Genomic DNA, 14,067 nt, shown 5'->3' with positions numbered 1-14,067 from the left:
GCAGAAAATAGGAGCGTTGCGATGAGAGAGATTGTCGTTCTTAAGGGAAAAAAGATTTTTAAAAAGATAGCAGCAAAAATGGACCGTCGCTGTGAAAGGTGAGAGCAGGGATTTCCAACTTTGGCAACTTGTGGACTTCAACTCCCAGAATTCCCCAGCCAGCATGGCTGGCTGGGGAATTCTGGGAGTTGAAGTCCACAGGTGTTAAAGCTGCCAAGATTGGACAGACATACACACACACACACACACACACACACACACACACACCAACACACACAAATACCGTGGGTTAGAACTTAGTAGCAGAGTCCTGCTTTGCTTGGGTCAATCCTCGCCAACATTTCCGTTGCTAAGCAAGGCGTCCGGTTAAGTGAGTCGTGTCTGATTTTTACCACATTTTTGCCACCGTTGTTAAGTAAATCTTGTGGTCGTTCAGCAAATCCGGCTTCCCCACTGACTTTGCTTGTTTGGAAGCCGGCTGGGAAGGTCGCAAATGGTGATCACGTGACAATGCAACCGTCATAAGTACGTGCCAGTTGCCAAGCCTCTGAATTTTGAGCACGTGACCACGAGGATGCTGTGGCGGTCTTAAGTGCAAGGACCAGCGTTTTAAGTCACTTTTCCAGGGCTGTTGTGACCTCCAACAGTCACACACAAAAAAAATGGTTGTTAAGTTGTAAGCTATGTAGCTAGTACGAGGCTAAACCTGTGCCTAAATACGAAGATTGGTATTGGCGTCTTTCAAATTTCAGTATAGGTTGTCTTTGACTTATGATCATAATTAGCCCAAAAGTTCTGTTGCTAAGCGAGACAGTTGTTAAGTAAATATTGCCTTGTTTTATGACCTTTCTTGCCACCGTTGTTAAGTGAATCACTGCAACAGTTAAGTTAGTGACACGCTTCGTAATAATGATCATGATGATGATAATGATGATGATGATGGAAGGGATCTTGGAGGTCATGTAGTCCAACCCCCTGCTCAGGCAGGTAACCCTATACCATTTCGGACAGATGGCTGTCCAGTCTCTTCTTAAAAACTTCCAGTGTTGGAGCATTCGCCGCTTCTGGAGGCAGGTTGTTCCACTGGTTAATTGTTCTAACTGTCTTGAAGTTTCTCCTTAGTTCTAGGTTGCTTCTCTCCTTGATTAGTTTCCATCTGTTGCTTCTTGTCCTGCCTTCAGGCACTTTGGAGAATAGCTTGACTCCCTCTTCTTTGGGGCAGCCCCTGAGATATTGGAAGACTGCTATCATGTCCCCCCTCGTCCTTCTCTTCATTAAACTAGACATCCCCAATTGCAGCAACCGTTCCTTATATGTTTTAGCCTCCAGTCCCCTGATCATATTTGTTGCTCTTCTCTGTACTCTTTCTAGAGTCTCCACATCTTTTTTACATCGCGGTGACCAAAACTGGATGCAGTATTCCAAGTGTGGCCTTACCAAGGCATTGTAAAGTGGTATTAATACTTCATGTGATCTTGATTCTATCCCTCTATTAATGCAGCCTAGCACTGTGTTGGCTTTTTTGGCAGCTGCAGCACATAGCTGGCTCAAAATATTAAGTGAAGCTGGCTTTCCCATTGACTTTGCATGTCAGAAAGTCGCAAAAGGGGATCACGTGACCTCCCCCGGGATGCTGCAACCGTCGTAAATATGAAGCAGTTGCCAAACGGTCAGATTTTGATTGTGACCGTTCCGAGTTGCAGTGCCCTGGAAAAAGTGACTTACGACCGTTTTTCACACTTAATGTCCGTTGCAGCATCCCTGTGGTCAGGTGATCAAAATTCAGACGCTTGGCAACCGACTCATACTTATGGCGGTTGCAGTATCCCTGGGATCACATGATTCCCTTATGCGACCTTCTGCCAAGCAAAGTCACAATTGTGTTACTAATGTAACCCCCCCAGTGATATCCTTAATAACTGTGGCGAGAAAGTGGGGGCAAAACCCCCTTCACAAGTGTCCCGCTTAACGGCAGAAATTTCGGACTCCATTGTCGTAAGTCAAGGAGTAGCTGTGTTCCAGCGAGGGGTTAGAAAATTTGCACGGGGGGGGGGCAGAAATCCAACAAGCCGCTGTGAAGAGGGATATGCGTTTGTGTGTGTGTGTTTGTGTGTTACTTATCCTTTGCACGCTGCCGTGGAAGAAAGGATGGATGGACGGAAGGGCGTGAAGCAACTTTAGGCCGGGAGCAGGAAATCTGGGCAGTTTTGATCGTTTTTTTCATCCGGGCGAGCGTTAAAAGGCCACTAAATTGAACATTAACGAGGCGCAAGTGAATTGGAGACAGCTTCCCCCTCGCGCCCCTCCCTTCACCGGAGGTGGCTGGCCACAAGTGCATTAGAAAGGCAAATCCATTATGCAGCCCCCAGGAGGGAATTAATTTTTTCCCAGAAAGTACTTACTGTCTCCGTTCCTCTCCTTTCTCCTTCTCTGGTTTTTTTTTTCTTTCTTTTTTTTCCTGGCAAGTGCTATCTTTTTTTTTTTTTTAAGAAAAAAGAAGCTTCGTATCCCCAGTAAAATGAATGCAGATGCCTATGGGGATGGCCAATATTCAAACTTTGGCCCTTTCCTGCCCAGTTTTAATAATAATAATAAGGAGAAGGAGAAGGAGAAGGAGAAGGAGAAGGAGAAGAAGAAGAAGAAGAAGAAGAAGAAGAAGAAGAAGAAGAAGAAGAAGAAGAAGAAGAAGAAGAAGAAGAAGAAGAAGAAGAAGAAGTAGTAGTTGGAAGGGACCCTGGAGGTCATCTAGTCCAACCCCCTGCTCAGGCAGGAAACACTATACCGTTTCGAACAAATGGCTGTCCAGTCTCTTCTTAAAACCCTCCAGTATTGGAGCATTCACCGCTTCTGGAGGCAGGTTGTTCCACTGGTTAATTATTCTAACTGTCAAGAAATTTCTCCTTAGTTGTAGGTTGCTTCTCTCCTTGGTTAGTTTCCATCCGTTGCTTCTTGTCCTGCCTTCAGGTGCTTTGGAGAATAGCTTGACTCCCTCTTCTTTGGGGCAGCCCCTGAGATACTGGAAGGCTGCTATCATGTCCCCCCTCGTCCTTCTTGTCATTAAACCAGACATTCCCAATTCCAGCAATCGTTCCTTATATGCTTTAGCTTCCAGTCTCCTAGTCATGCATTTTCAATGCATTGGATGGTTTCCATGCTGAAAGAGAGACCGATGAGAGCAAGGCTCTCTGTGCATGCTCAGAAGTCCTCTACTCCTTAAATCACTGATGCAGACTCCGGCAAACATTTTGTGTTTGGGCGTCTTCAAAGTAGTGGCTTGATTCTCTCTGGCGAGGGGATGAAATAAAGGCAATCAGCAACTTAGAACTGTTCGTTTAGTGACGAAGTTACGACGGTGCTAAAAAAACGGATTTATGACCATTTTTCATACTGGCGACCATTGTAACATCCCCCAATGGTCACAGGATGAAAATTCAGAGGCTTGGCAATTGATTCATACTTATGACGGTTGCAACTTCCCGGAATCCCACCTTTTGCGACTTTCTGGCGAGCAAAGTCAATGGGGAAGCCCGATTCAAATAACAAACTGTGTGACTATAATTTAACAAGTGCGGTGATCAAATTCACTTAACAGCTGTCTCACTTAGTGACAGAAATTTTGGGCTCCATTGTGGTCGCAAGTCGAGGACTCCCTGTATTTGCCAGAAACGTGAGCGAAACAAAGCTTTGATTTGGTTTCATTCGAGGGAATCCAACTGCTTTCTACACGGGGCTTGCCCTCGCTCAAAATCTGGGTTTGGCCTGTGGCTAGTCAAGGCTCATGAATCTGCAGGAGAAATAACAGCCAAGGTCATAAAATCAGTCCCCGTGTGTGGTCTGAAGGCATACAGGCAGTCTTTGAATTATGACTGTCATGGAGTCTGATTATTATTTTTTTTTATTGAAAAGTTTTATAAAAATTACAGTATACACCCCAAAGCCCATCCACCCTAACCCCCCCCCCTTTCCCACTTCCCAGAGCTGAATACAGGGTTACAAATATAATAATCAAACTCTAACTAACATTAACCAACTATATAAATAACCAAGTCCATAATGCGCTTTAACTCCCCTTTAACATAAGTATAAACAAATTAAAAATAAACATAATAATATAAACGAGTCGATATCCTAATTATTAAACAATACAATATCCAAATTGTTAAACAATGCTAATACTAAAAATAATAATAAAACTAATAAAACATCTACTATAATAAACTATTAATAATAATAATACTCTAAAATTTACTCATAAACTAGATGGAACTTTTTAGTCCCATATTTATTCTGAATATAATCTATCCATCTTCTCCAGACCGAAATGTATCTTTCTTGTGAATGATCCTTCAAGTAAGCAGAAATCTTAGCCATTTCTGCACTTGTGATTATTTTATAGCCGTCATGACTTACGACCGTGATGGGCAGGCTCCAGGACGGTCGTAACTCGAGGAGTACTGAGAAGTTGAACCGAAGATCAGGAAGGCAGTGGGAACACCATCCTATCATGTTGCCGAGAAAATGACGGAGCGGGTGCGATGAAGTGAATTAGGGCCAGGCAAAGCCTGATTTCAAAAGCAGAAAATCTCAATGTTTGCAGAGACAGGTTGTCAGTTCAACCGGTCTTGCTCGCTCCTTTTTGGATTTCAGACTGTGGTCCCAAACTTTGAGGAAAACAAAACAGCCCATTGGCCGTGTTAAAAGTTTAAAAGCAGAGATTTTTTTTGCATGAAAAGCAGATAAGGGCTGAGATCGGATCTTCCTAGACATGTTTTGGGGGAATTCAGGCCGATGATATATTGTAATGGTGTTTTACCTTCCTCCCCCTCCCCTTTTCAACCCTTGCAGACAGAGATTGCCAAACGGCTGAATGTCATCTGCGCTCAGCTTATCCCCTTCCTGTCTCAGGAGGTGAGTGTCATCCCAGCTTTTTTGTTTCTCCCATCCTAGTTGCAGGCAGGGTGTAAAATGTTCAGGGTTTTTTTTTTTTTTTAAAAAAAATATGGAGCCAGTTTGATCTAGTGCAGGGGTAGGCAACCTCGGCTCTTTTATGACTCGTGGACTTCAACTCCCAGAATTCCTGAGCCGGCATGGCTCAGCATGGAAACCTCTCCCTTTCCCCTCAGCATGGCTAGTTCAGGAATTCTGGGAGTTGAAGTCCACCAGTCATAAAAGAGCCAAGGTTGCCTACCCCTGTCCTAACCTCATCCCTCAGGACAGGGAACTATGGCAACTTTTATGACTCGTGGACTTCAACTCCCAGAATTCCTGAGCCGGCCATGCTGAGGGGACAGGGAAAAGTTTCCAAGCTGAGCCATGCCGGCTCAGGAATTCTGGGAGTTGAAGTCCACCAGTCATAAAAGAGCCGAGGTTGCCTACCCCTGGTCTAGTGGTAAAAGCACCAGGCTAGAAACTGGGAGACCGGGAATTCTAATCCCATCTTGAATATGAAAGCCGGCTGGGTGACTTTGGGCCACTCATCAGGAGACTGTGAGTTCTAGTCCCGTTTTGGGCATGAAAGCTGGCTGGGTGACTTTGAGCCAATTACCAGGAGACAATGAGTTTAGTCCCACTTTAAGCATGAAAGCACCAGGCTTTCATGAAGACACCAGGCTAGAAACTGGGAGACCGGGAGTTGTAGTCCTGTCTTAAATATGAAAGCCAGCTGGGTGACCTTGGCCCATTCATCAGGAGACACTGAGTTCTAGTCCCGCCTTAGGCATGAAAGCTGACTGGGTGACTTTTAGCAAATCACCAGGAGATGGTGAGTTCCAGTCCCGCCTTAGGCACGAGAGCCAGTTGGGTGACTTTGGACCAATCACCAGGAGATGGTGAGTTCTAGTCCCGCCTTAGGCATGAAAGCCCGCTAGGTGACTTGGGATAATCACCAGGAGATTATGAGTTCTAGTCCGGCCTTGGCATGAAAGCTGACTGGGTGACTTTTAGCCAATCACCTGAAGACTGTGAGTTCTAGTGTGTAAAGTGACTATGGGCATCTTGGACGTAAGGAAGGTGATAAATCCACCACTATGATGATTTAAAATAAACATAGAGCATCCAAAGTTTTGTAGGTGATAATCATGTTTCTCACCCCTGTTGTTTTTCTGTAGCACCAACAACAAGTGGTCCAGGCGGTGGAACGGGCCAAGCAGGTGACGGTGACAGAACTGAATGTGGCAATCGGGGTATGTAGGGCTCCCTTTTCTGTCTCTTGTTGAGGGTTTTTTTGTCGTCCAGAGACACTGTTGTGATTCCTGGGGAATATGGGTCATTTGTTACCTGGTACATATCATTGTGTTTAAGGAGAAACTTTCCATCGCCGGGAGTTGTACAAGATTACACAACTTTGCTTGTAGGTGTTGGGAGTTTACAGCACTGGTGGCTTTTAAGAGAGAAATCGCCCCTTCTCAAGGGTGGCTGGATTGGTTTTCTGGAAGAGCACAAGGGTTGGACTGGATGATCTTTAGAGTGCCTTTCAGCTTCACTATTTTAGAATTCTGTTTTTTCTGCAGACTCCTGAGGGCTGGACTAGATGACCCTTAGAGAACTTTCCAACTCCACGATTTTAGGATTCTTTTTTTTTTAATCCTGCAAAATGCAGAGGGTTGGGTTAGATCAGCGGTTCTCAACCTGTGGGTCGGGACCCCATTTGGGGTCGATCGACTATTTCACAGGGGTCGTCAAACAAGGCTGTCCACCATTTTTTTCCCCTTTTCCGGCGGGTGCCTTACCTCCTTTGGGCTGGCCAGCTGGTGGCCCAGCTGGTGGTCGGCCTGCTCCGTCTCTGCCGCTTGCCAGCTATGCCTCGGCCGGCGCAGTGGGCGGCACCACGCATGCATAGCGCTCCCAAGCAGGGAAAGTCCTCGACTTATGACCGGATGGTTAGTCCTCGACTTACGACTGGTTTAGTCCTAGACCTACGACCGGTTTAGTCCTCGACTTATGACCGGTTGGGGGGTCGTGGCATTAAAAAGGTTGAGAACCACTGGGTTAGATGATCTTTAGGGTGCCTTCCAAATCCACAGTTTTAGGATTCTATTTTTTTTTCCTGCACAGTGCAGAAAGCTGGACTAGAGATGATCTTTGGGGTATCTTCCAGGTCCACTATTCTGGGATTCTGTGCAAAACATTCCAGGTTTCGGGCACTATTGGGGTGCTGGTGGGGGGAATTCTGGGAGTTGAAGTCCACCTGTCTTAACGTTGCTGAGATGGAGAAACGCTGATCTAGTCCAACTCTCAGCAGTGCGAGGCAAGTCAATGAAACCGTCCCCCAGAGGTGGGGGGTTATCCAGCCTCTTCACAAAACCCTTCCGAGATGGAGAACCCACAATGTTGTCGTTCCAAGGCTGTTCCACTCTTGCCCACCCTGAAGAAGTCATTTTCTTATTTTAAACAAAATCTGGGAGTGCTGCAACCGAGGCTTGTGCTTTCCATGCCAAGAAAATAGAAACCGGATTGTCTTCCCTACAGCACCATCTCTTAGACGTGAATACAGGTGGTCCTCGACTTATGACCGTAATTGAGCCTGGAATTACGGTCAGAGGGCATGTTGGCCCTTAAGCAGATCACTACATAATCGGGACCGACTTAACAGTCTTTATTCCAAGTGAATAAAGTGAATTAAGTGAATCCATTGTCTGCAATGGACATTTTCGGCTGGAAGTAAAAGGTGGTTACAGCAAAAAAAATGTTATAATTCGTGGTCATACACCATGTTTCCCTGAAAATAAGACCCCAACCAGAAAATAAGCCTAGCATGATTTTTAGCGTGTGCCTAATATAAGCCCTATCCTAAAAATAAGCCCCAGTTAAAAGCTTGCGTGGCTGGCCGGCCACCCACTCCATCCAACTGTCTGCTTGCCCACAGCTACAACGGGGCAGGTGTGTTGGTGCCACCATGGCGAGACAGGTGGCTGGGCGTGGGTGGCCTGGCTGTGGGGTCCCTGATGGGCACATGGGGCAGCTCCGCCACCTGCCTCGTGGGCACGTCCGGCAGAGGCCAGCCCAGTGGTAGCAATGCCCCCATTCACCTCAACTGCACAGGCATCACACACTTCACAGCCCCAGAGTGCACCAGCCAAGGGGCCAGCGGGTTGCGGCTTCTGCCGGACGCCTTCGGCCCCCGCACGTTCGCCGCCTCCTGTACGTGAGAAAATAAGACATCCCTGGAAAATAAGTCCTTAGTGCAACGGTTCTCAACCTATGGGTCGCGACCCCATTTGGGGTCGATCAACCATTTTTCGGGGGTCGCCAAAGAAGGCAATCCGCCATTTTCTCCCCTCAGGGGGCGGTGCCGCGCATGCGCAGAACGTTTGTGTGACGGGGGTCGCCGTCACACAAACGTTGAGAACCACTGCCTTAGTGGGCCTTTTGGACCAAAAATAATTGGGTAAATGCAGGCTAGTGCCCAGTTTGTAATCATATGATCACAAGGGGTGTGGAGCAGCTGTTGGGGCTTCAAGCCCAGGGGGTAAGGACAGATAGTCCTTGACTTAACGACCACAATTGAGCCCCAGACATTTTGTTGTTAAGTGAGTTTTTGCCCTCTTTTAACCACTTCTTGCCACAGTTGTTAAGCGAATCACTGCGGCTGATTAGTCAGTAACCCAGTTGTTAAATGGATCTGGCTTCCCCCATTGACTTTGGTGGTCAGAAGGTGGCAAAACGCTGCAACCGTCATAATTATGAGCCAGTTTTCATAGTCCAAATGTTGATCCACAGGGATGTTGTAACTGTCGTAAGTGAAAAATGGTCCTAAGTCGCTTTTTTTCAACGTCATTGTCATTTTGAATGGTCACTAAGCGAATTGTTGCAAGTTGAGGACTCCCCGTAGTCCGAGGAAGGTCCGTGGTAACTTTGAACGATCGCTTAACCACCATCGTAAATCGAGGACTGCGATAGTCAAGAGACACTATCCTGAGTCCTGCTTGGCTTTCTCCCACCCCCAGGATGATACGTCCCTCAAAAATATATTTGTGCCAAATTGGGAAGTTTATTTGTTTTATTAACTTATCATGAAAGTCTATATCGCCTAACTTTCAAACGACTCTGAGAGACTTAACTACCATCATCCCGGCTGCTGTTTATTTACACCGATTTATTTTGCGGATTTAAAAAAAAATGGTTTTAATAGCTTTTAAAATGGTTCTAATTGTTTCAAAACTTTAAAATTGCAGGCTGCCCAGAGTTGCTTGCTTGAGTGGGGCGGCTATAGAAATTGCACGAATGAGTAAAAAAAGAAATGAATAAAAACCAAACAAGGAAATTGCAATAAAACCGATTAAAAGATGGGGGGGGGGATTGATAAAATATGGTTAGTCTTGTCCTTCGCTCGAGGCCAGGGTAAAGTTTTCTCTGGTCTTCTGAACAACAGCAAAGTGGTGTGTGTGTATATCCAGATTTTGGGGTGACGGGGAGCCTCATTTCCGAATACAGGGGCTGCTACAGAGAATGTGGCTTTCTGGGGTCCCAAGAGATGGTATTATTTAATCCAGAGGTCTTCAAACTTGGCCCTTTTATGACCTGTGGACTTCAACTCCCAGAATTCCTCAGCCAGGCACGTGTGCCTGGCTGAGGAATTCTGGGAGCTGAAGTCCACAAGCCATAAAAGAGCCAAGTTTGAAGACCCCTGATTTAATTGAAAGAACCAGGGTGCATAAACCCTGTCACATCAAATTGACGGAGAGATATGGGGTCCCTCAAGTGTAGGTAGTCCTCAAGTTATGATTGTATTGGAGCCTGCCCTATCACGGTCATAAAATGGGTCACACGTGACCAGCCCTATTTTATGATATTTTTTGCGATGGCCATGTAAACCAATGATTCAATTGTGGGCCTGTTTTTTAGCCTAAACTGAGAAGTTAATGTCAGTTTTGAGGTAAAATTACTGTCATGGAGGATGCTACAAATGACAAGAGCCTGAAGTTCATTAACATGACGTGTGTGTGTCTGTGTGTGTGAGACTGTTGGAACTTTGAATCAGGCTCATAAATAACCCCCAGGTAAGTCCGTTGTAACTTCATCCAGTCGCAAGTCGAGGCCTTAAAGAGGGAGTGCTCAACTTACAACCACAACTGAGCCTACAATTTTCCGTTGCTAAGCGAAACACTTGTATTTATGATGGTCCTGTGATCTCCATTTCTGACCTTCCCAGCCAGCTTTTGACCAGCAAAGTCAATGGGGGAAGCCAGATTCACTCAATGACCAAATGATCCAGTTAACAATTATGGCAAGAAAGGTGGTAAAATGGGGCAAAGCTCACTTGGATTTGCATAGCAGTGGAAATTTTGGGCTCAGTAATGGTCGTAAGTTGAAGACTCCCTCTTTAAGGCCTAGTTACAGAGAATCCATATCCATAAAAAAAAAAGCTATACTCACTTAACGACCGCATGATTTGCTTGGACAACTGCACTGAGCCGCTTAACAACCATGGCCCAAAAAAAAAAAACGTGTGAAATCAAACTCAACTCGCTGAACCACCGTCTTGCTTAGGAAGAGAAACTCTGATCCCAGTTGTGGTCGTTAAGTCGAGGACCCTCCTGTATTTCTTTTCCTCGCCGGCTTGTGCCAAACGGTAATTGGCGATGGATCCATTTCACTCAGATCGGTCGCCTTGGCAATTCGCGGTGGTGTTAAACGTCCCCCCCCCTTTTTTTTTGTTAAATATAAGTGCGTGTTATATTTTTCAACGCTCCGCTTGCCTGTTGTACAGGAAAAAGGGAGGTTGTTTTTTTTTTATGTTCCCTGGAAATTGCCAACGAAGCTGACTCCGGTGCAACTGCACCGAGGCCTCAGTGGCGACTCGATTGCCTCTTTTCTTTAATATTTGATTTGAGGGCCATAATCAAGGACGAGGGAGGCTGCTCAGCTGTATAAATAGGATCCTAATGGATGCCTTGCCTTTTCCTGGCTCTCCCCCCCCCCATCTCCTCGCTGGATTGCTGCAAATCTGGCTGAATTTTCTTCCTTTTTTTTTTTTTTCAAGGTTCTTTTTTGAGATCATTCATTATTTACTGAGCTGAGCCCTCTTAGCAGGATCTCGTCTCCTGCAAACTTTGATGGATTTGTCTGCATCCTGGGGAATTGTTTTTTTTTTTTTGTTGTTGTTGTTGTTTTTAAATGTCTGCCTTCATTCGTGTCTTTGCATCTTTTATGGGGGATGCAAAGGCTGGGTTGGGGGGGGGGAGACTCTCCCTTTGCAGGAAGGCAGCTGCAAAATTTAGGAGGAGAAACTGTGATCCATAAGCCCCCCCCCACTGGTGGTCTTTGGGGTACATAAAAGAAGAAAGAAATGCAGCTGTTTAACTGCTGGGTGTTTAATTCAGCAGAGGATGTTCTGTTCTGTGGCGTCCTTGGTGCTCTCTCTGAGCTGGGTGGTTTTCTTGCAGACATTTCATGACCCAACTAGATAACATCATTAGTGTTAAAAGGAATGGGGTTTGTGGAGAGGAGGAGGAGGACTGTGGGATCCCTGATGCTCTCTGAGCTTGGTGGTTTTCTTGCAGACGTTTCATGACCCAATTTGGTAACATCATCAGGGCTCCTGGGGAGCAGAGATTAACATTAGACTGACAATCAGCAAGCAAACAATACCCCAATCAAGGAACTGCCAATCAAGCCAGCAGGGAATGTCCCCAACAAGGAGCCCCCAAAACCCCTCCCGTCAGCACTGACAGGGCGAGCCATCGGAATATAAACTGGGAAGTAAAGCCCACTTTCTACTAGCACTGATGATGTTACTTAATTTGGTCTGTAGACGTCTGCAAGGAAACCACCAAGCTCAGAGAGCACCAAGGACCCTTCATTTCAACCCTGAGTTGCAAATACAGGTAGTCCTCGACTTACAACCCTTCATTTAGTGACCATTTCAAAGTTACAACGGCACTGGAGAAAAAAGTGACTTATGACCGTTTTTCACACTTACGACAGTTACAGCATCTCCATACTCATTGTGATTTCCATTCTAATGCTTGACAACTGATTCATATTTATGGCGGTTGCGGCGAACCGGGGGGGTCATGCGATCCCCTTTTTGCGACCGTTTTTCACAGTTACCGACCTCTGCAGCATCCCCACAGCCACGTGATCAAAATTCAGAGGCTTGGCAACGGTTTCGTATTTACGACCGTTGCTGTGTCCCAAGATCAGGTGATCCTCTTTTGCGACCATCTGACAAGCAAAGTCACGCTTAACAGCCGTGTGACTGACTTAACAACTGCCGTGATTCACGCAACAGTCGGGGCAAGGAAAGTCGTAAAAAGGGGGCAACACTCAATTTCTCACGCAGCCACAGAAATTCCGGGCTCGGTTGTGGTCGTAAGCCGAGGACTGCCTGAACTGGACTCTTGTCGACTCCGATTTGCTTCAGCAAGGAGGCTGTTCTCTTTGCAAGCTCCTCTTAGCCTCAGCTGACCTATTGCAAGATAGGATGTGAGGCTTTTCTTGGGAGAAAAAGGCTTTTTGGCCTTTGATACAACAGCCAGCTGGAGATGTTTGCTTCGGGCTTTGAAAAGACACCTCAAAGATCTGCCTTGACCTCTGATGTCAGGGGGAAAAGCAAGGGAGAAAAATGGCATTAAGGCCCATCCTAGTCCAGCTTTTTTTTCTCCCAACAACAATCAGAGGCTTCTGGGGTGCTTGTAGAGGCATTAGATAGGGACTGTTCTGACCCAGATCACATGGGAAGATGCAGGCACCAATAAAGTCTTTTATTGCACTACTAAACCACGACAGATAGGGTGTCGGTAAACCTCCACCCCGCTTTTCCCCCCCAAACAAACCATCCACGGTCCATGTAACGCAGTCCCACCAGATAGGTCCACTAATCGTCGGAATGCAAAGGTGCTTTTTCAAAAAGCAACGGGAGATTTTTTTTTTTTAGTTTTTCCCTTGAAAACGTTTCGCTTCTCATCTAAGAAGCTTCTTGAGTTCATTCAGCCGGAACTGAAGTATTAATACCACTTTACAAGGCCTTGGTAAGGCCACAGTTGGAATACTGAATCCAGTTTTGGTCACCACGATGTAAAAGAGATGTTGGGACTCTAGAAAGAGTACAGAGAAGAGCAAGAAAGATGATCAGGGGACTGGAGGCTAAAACATGCAAGGAACGGTTGCTGGAATTGGGTATGTCTAGTTTAATGAAGAGAAGGACGAGGGGGGACATGATAGCAGTGTTCCAGTATCTCAGGGGCTGCCGCAAAGAAAAGGGAGTCAAGCTATTCTCCAAAGCGCCTGAAGGCAGGAGAAGAAGCAATGGATGGAAACTAATGAAGGAGAGAAGCAACTTGGAATTAAGGAGAAACTTCCTAACAGAGGACAATTAACCAGTGGAACAGCTTGCCACCAGAAATTGTGGGTGTTTCATTACTGGAGGTTTTTACAAAGAGACTGGACAGCCACTTGTCTGAAATAGTATAGGGCAGGGGTAGGCAACCCAAAACACTTAAAGAGCCACTTGGACTCATTTACCACCAAAAACAAAACACTGGGAGCCGCAAAACCCTTTTGATATCTAAAATGAAGATAATACTGCATATATCCTTTTTTACCTTTATTATATAGTCATAAAGGTAAAAAAGAATATATGCAGTGTTATCTTCATTTTAGATGTCAAAAGGGTCTCTCTCTGTGTGTGTGTCTCTTTCTCTCCCTCTCTCTCTCTCTCTCCCCCCTCCTTCTCTCTGATCTTCTGCTCACCTGGTAAGCTGGCCAACAAGCTCAGGGTTAGGCAGCCTTGACTTTTATGACTCAACTCCCAGAATTCCTGAGTCAGCATAGCTGGGCTAGCTAGCTCTCTCCTGCCCTTCCTGCTTCCTGCAGAGACACAGCCAAGGCAGGAGCCCCACCCAGTAAGCTTTTCGGCTCATTGGAGAACACAGTGAGTCCACTCTCTTTTTTAAACATGGGGAAAACTTTGGCCCTTTCATGACTGGTGGACTTCAACTCCCAGAATTCCTGAGCCAGCATGGCTCAGTTTGGAAACCTCCCTTTTCCCTCAGCATGGCTGGCTCAGGAATTCTGGGAGTTGAAGTCCACGAGTCGCAAAAGAGCCAAGGTTGCCTACCCCTGAGT

The 14,067-nt window shown here is 46.0% G+C and overlaps 1 protein-coding gene across 4 annotated transcripts in view; it reads left to right on the top strand.

Moving 5' to 3' along the window:
* The window catches only part of LOC120297059 (transducin-like enhancer protein 1), an 83,480-nt gene that overhangs the window by 23,500 nt on the left and 45,913 nt on the right, over positions 1-14,067 (top strand). For all 4 annotated transcript variants that reach the window (XR_005553676.1, XM_039319271.1, XM_039319268.1 and 1 more), the window contains exons 6-7: positions 4,846-4,908; positions 6,108-6,182. Coding sequence is in view for 3 of the 4 variants with exons in the window: in XM_039319271.1 (XP_039175205.1) it covers positions 4,846-4,908; positions 6,108-6,182 (138 nt within the window). In the remaining variant the exon portion in view is untranslated. The remainder of the gene's footprint in view (positions 1-4,845; positions 4,909-6,107; positions 6,183-14,067) is intronic.

The sequence above is a fragment of the Crotalus tigris genome, unplaced genomic scaffold, assembly GCF_016545835.1.
Source record: "Crotalus tigris isolate CLP2741 ecotype Arizona unplaced genomic scaffold, ASM1654583v1 scf7180000022970.308977840:1548163, whole genome shotgun sequence".
Lineage (NCBI taxonomy): Eukaryota > Metazoa > Chordata > Lepidosauria > Squamata > Viperidae > Crotalus > Crotalus tigris.
The sequence above is the reverse complement of the archived record's forward strand: the minus strand, read 5'-3'. Positions and strand labels throughout refer to the sequence as shown.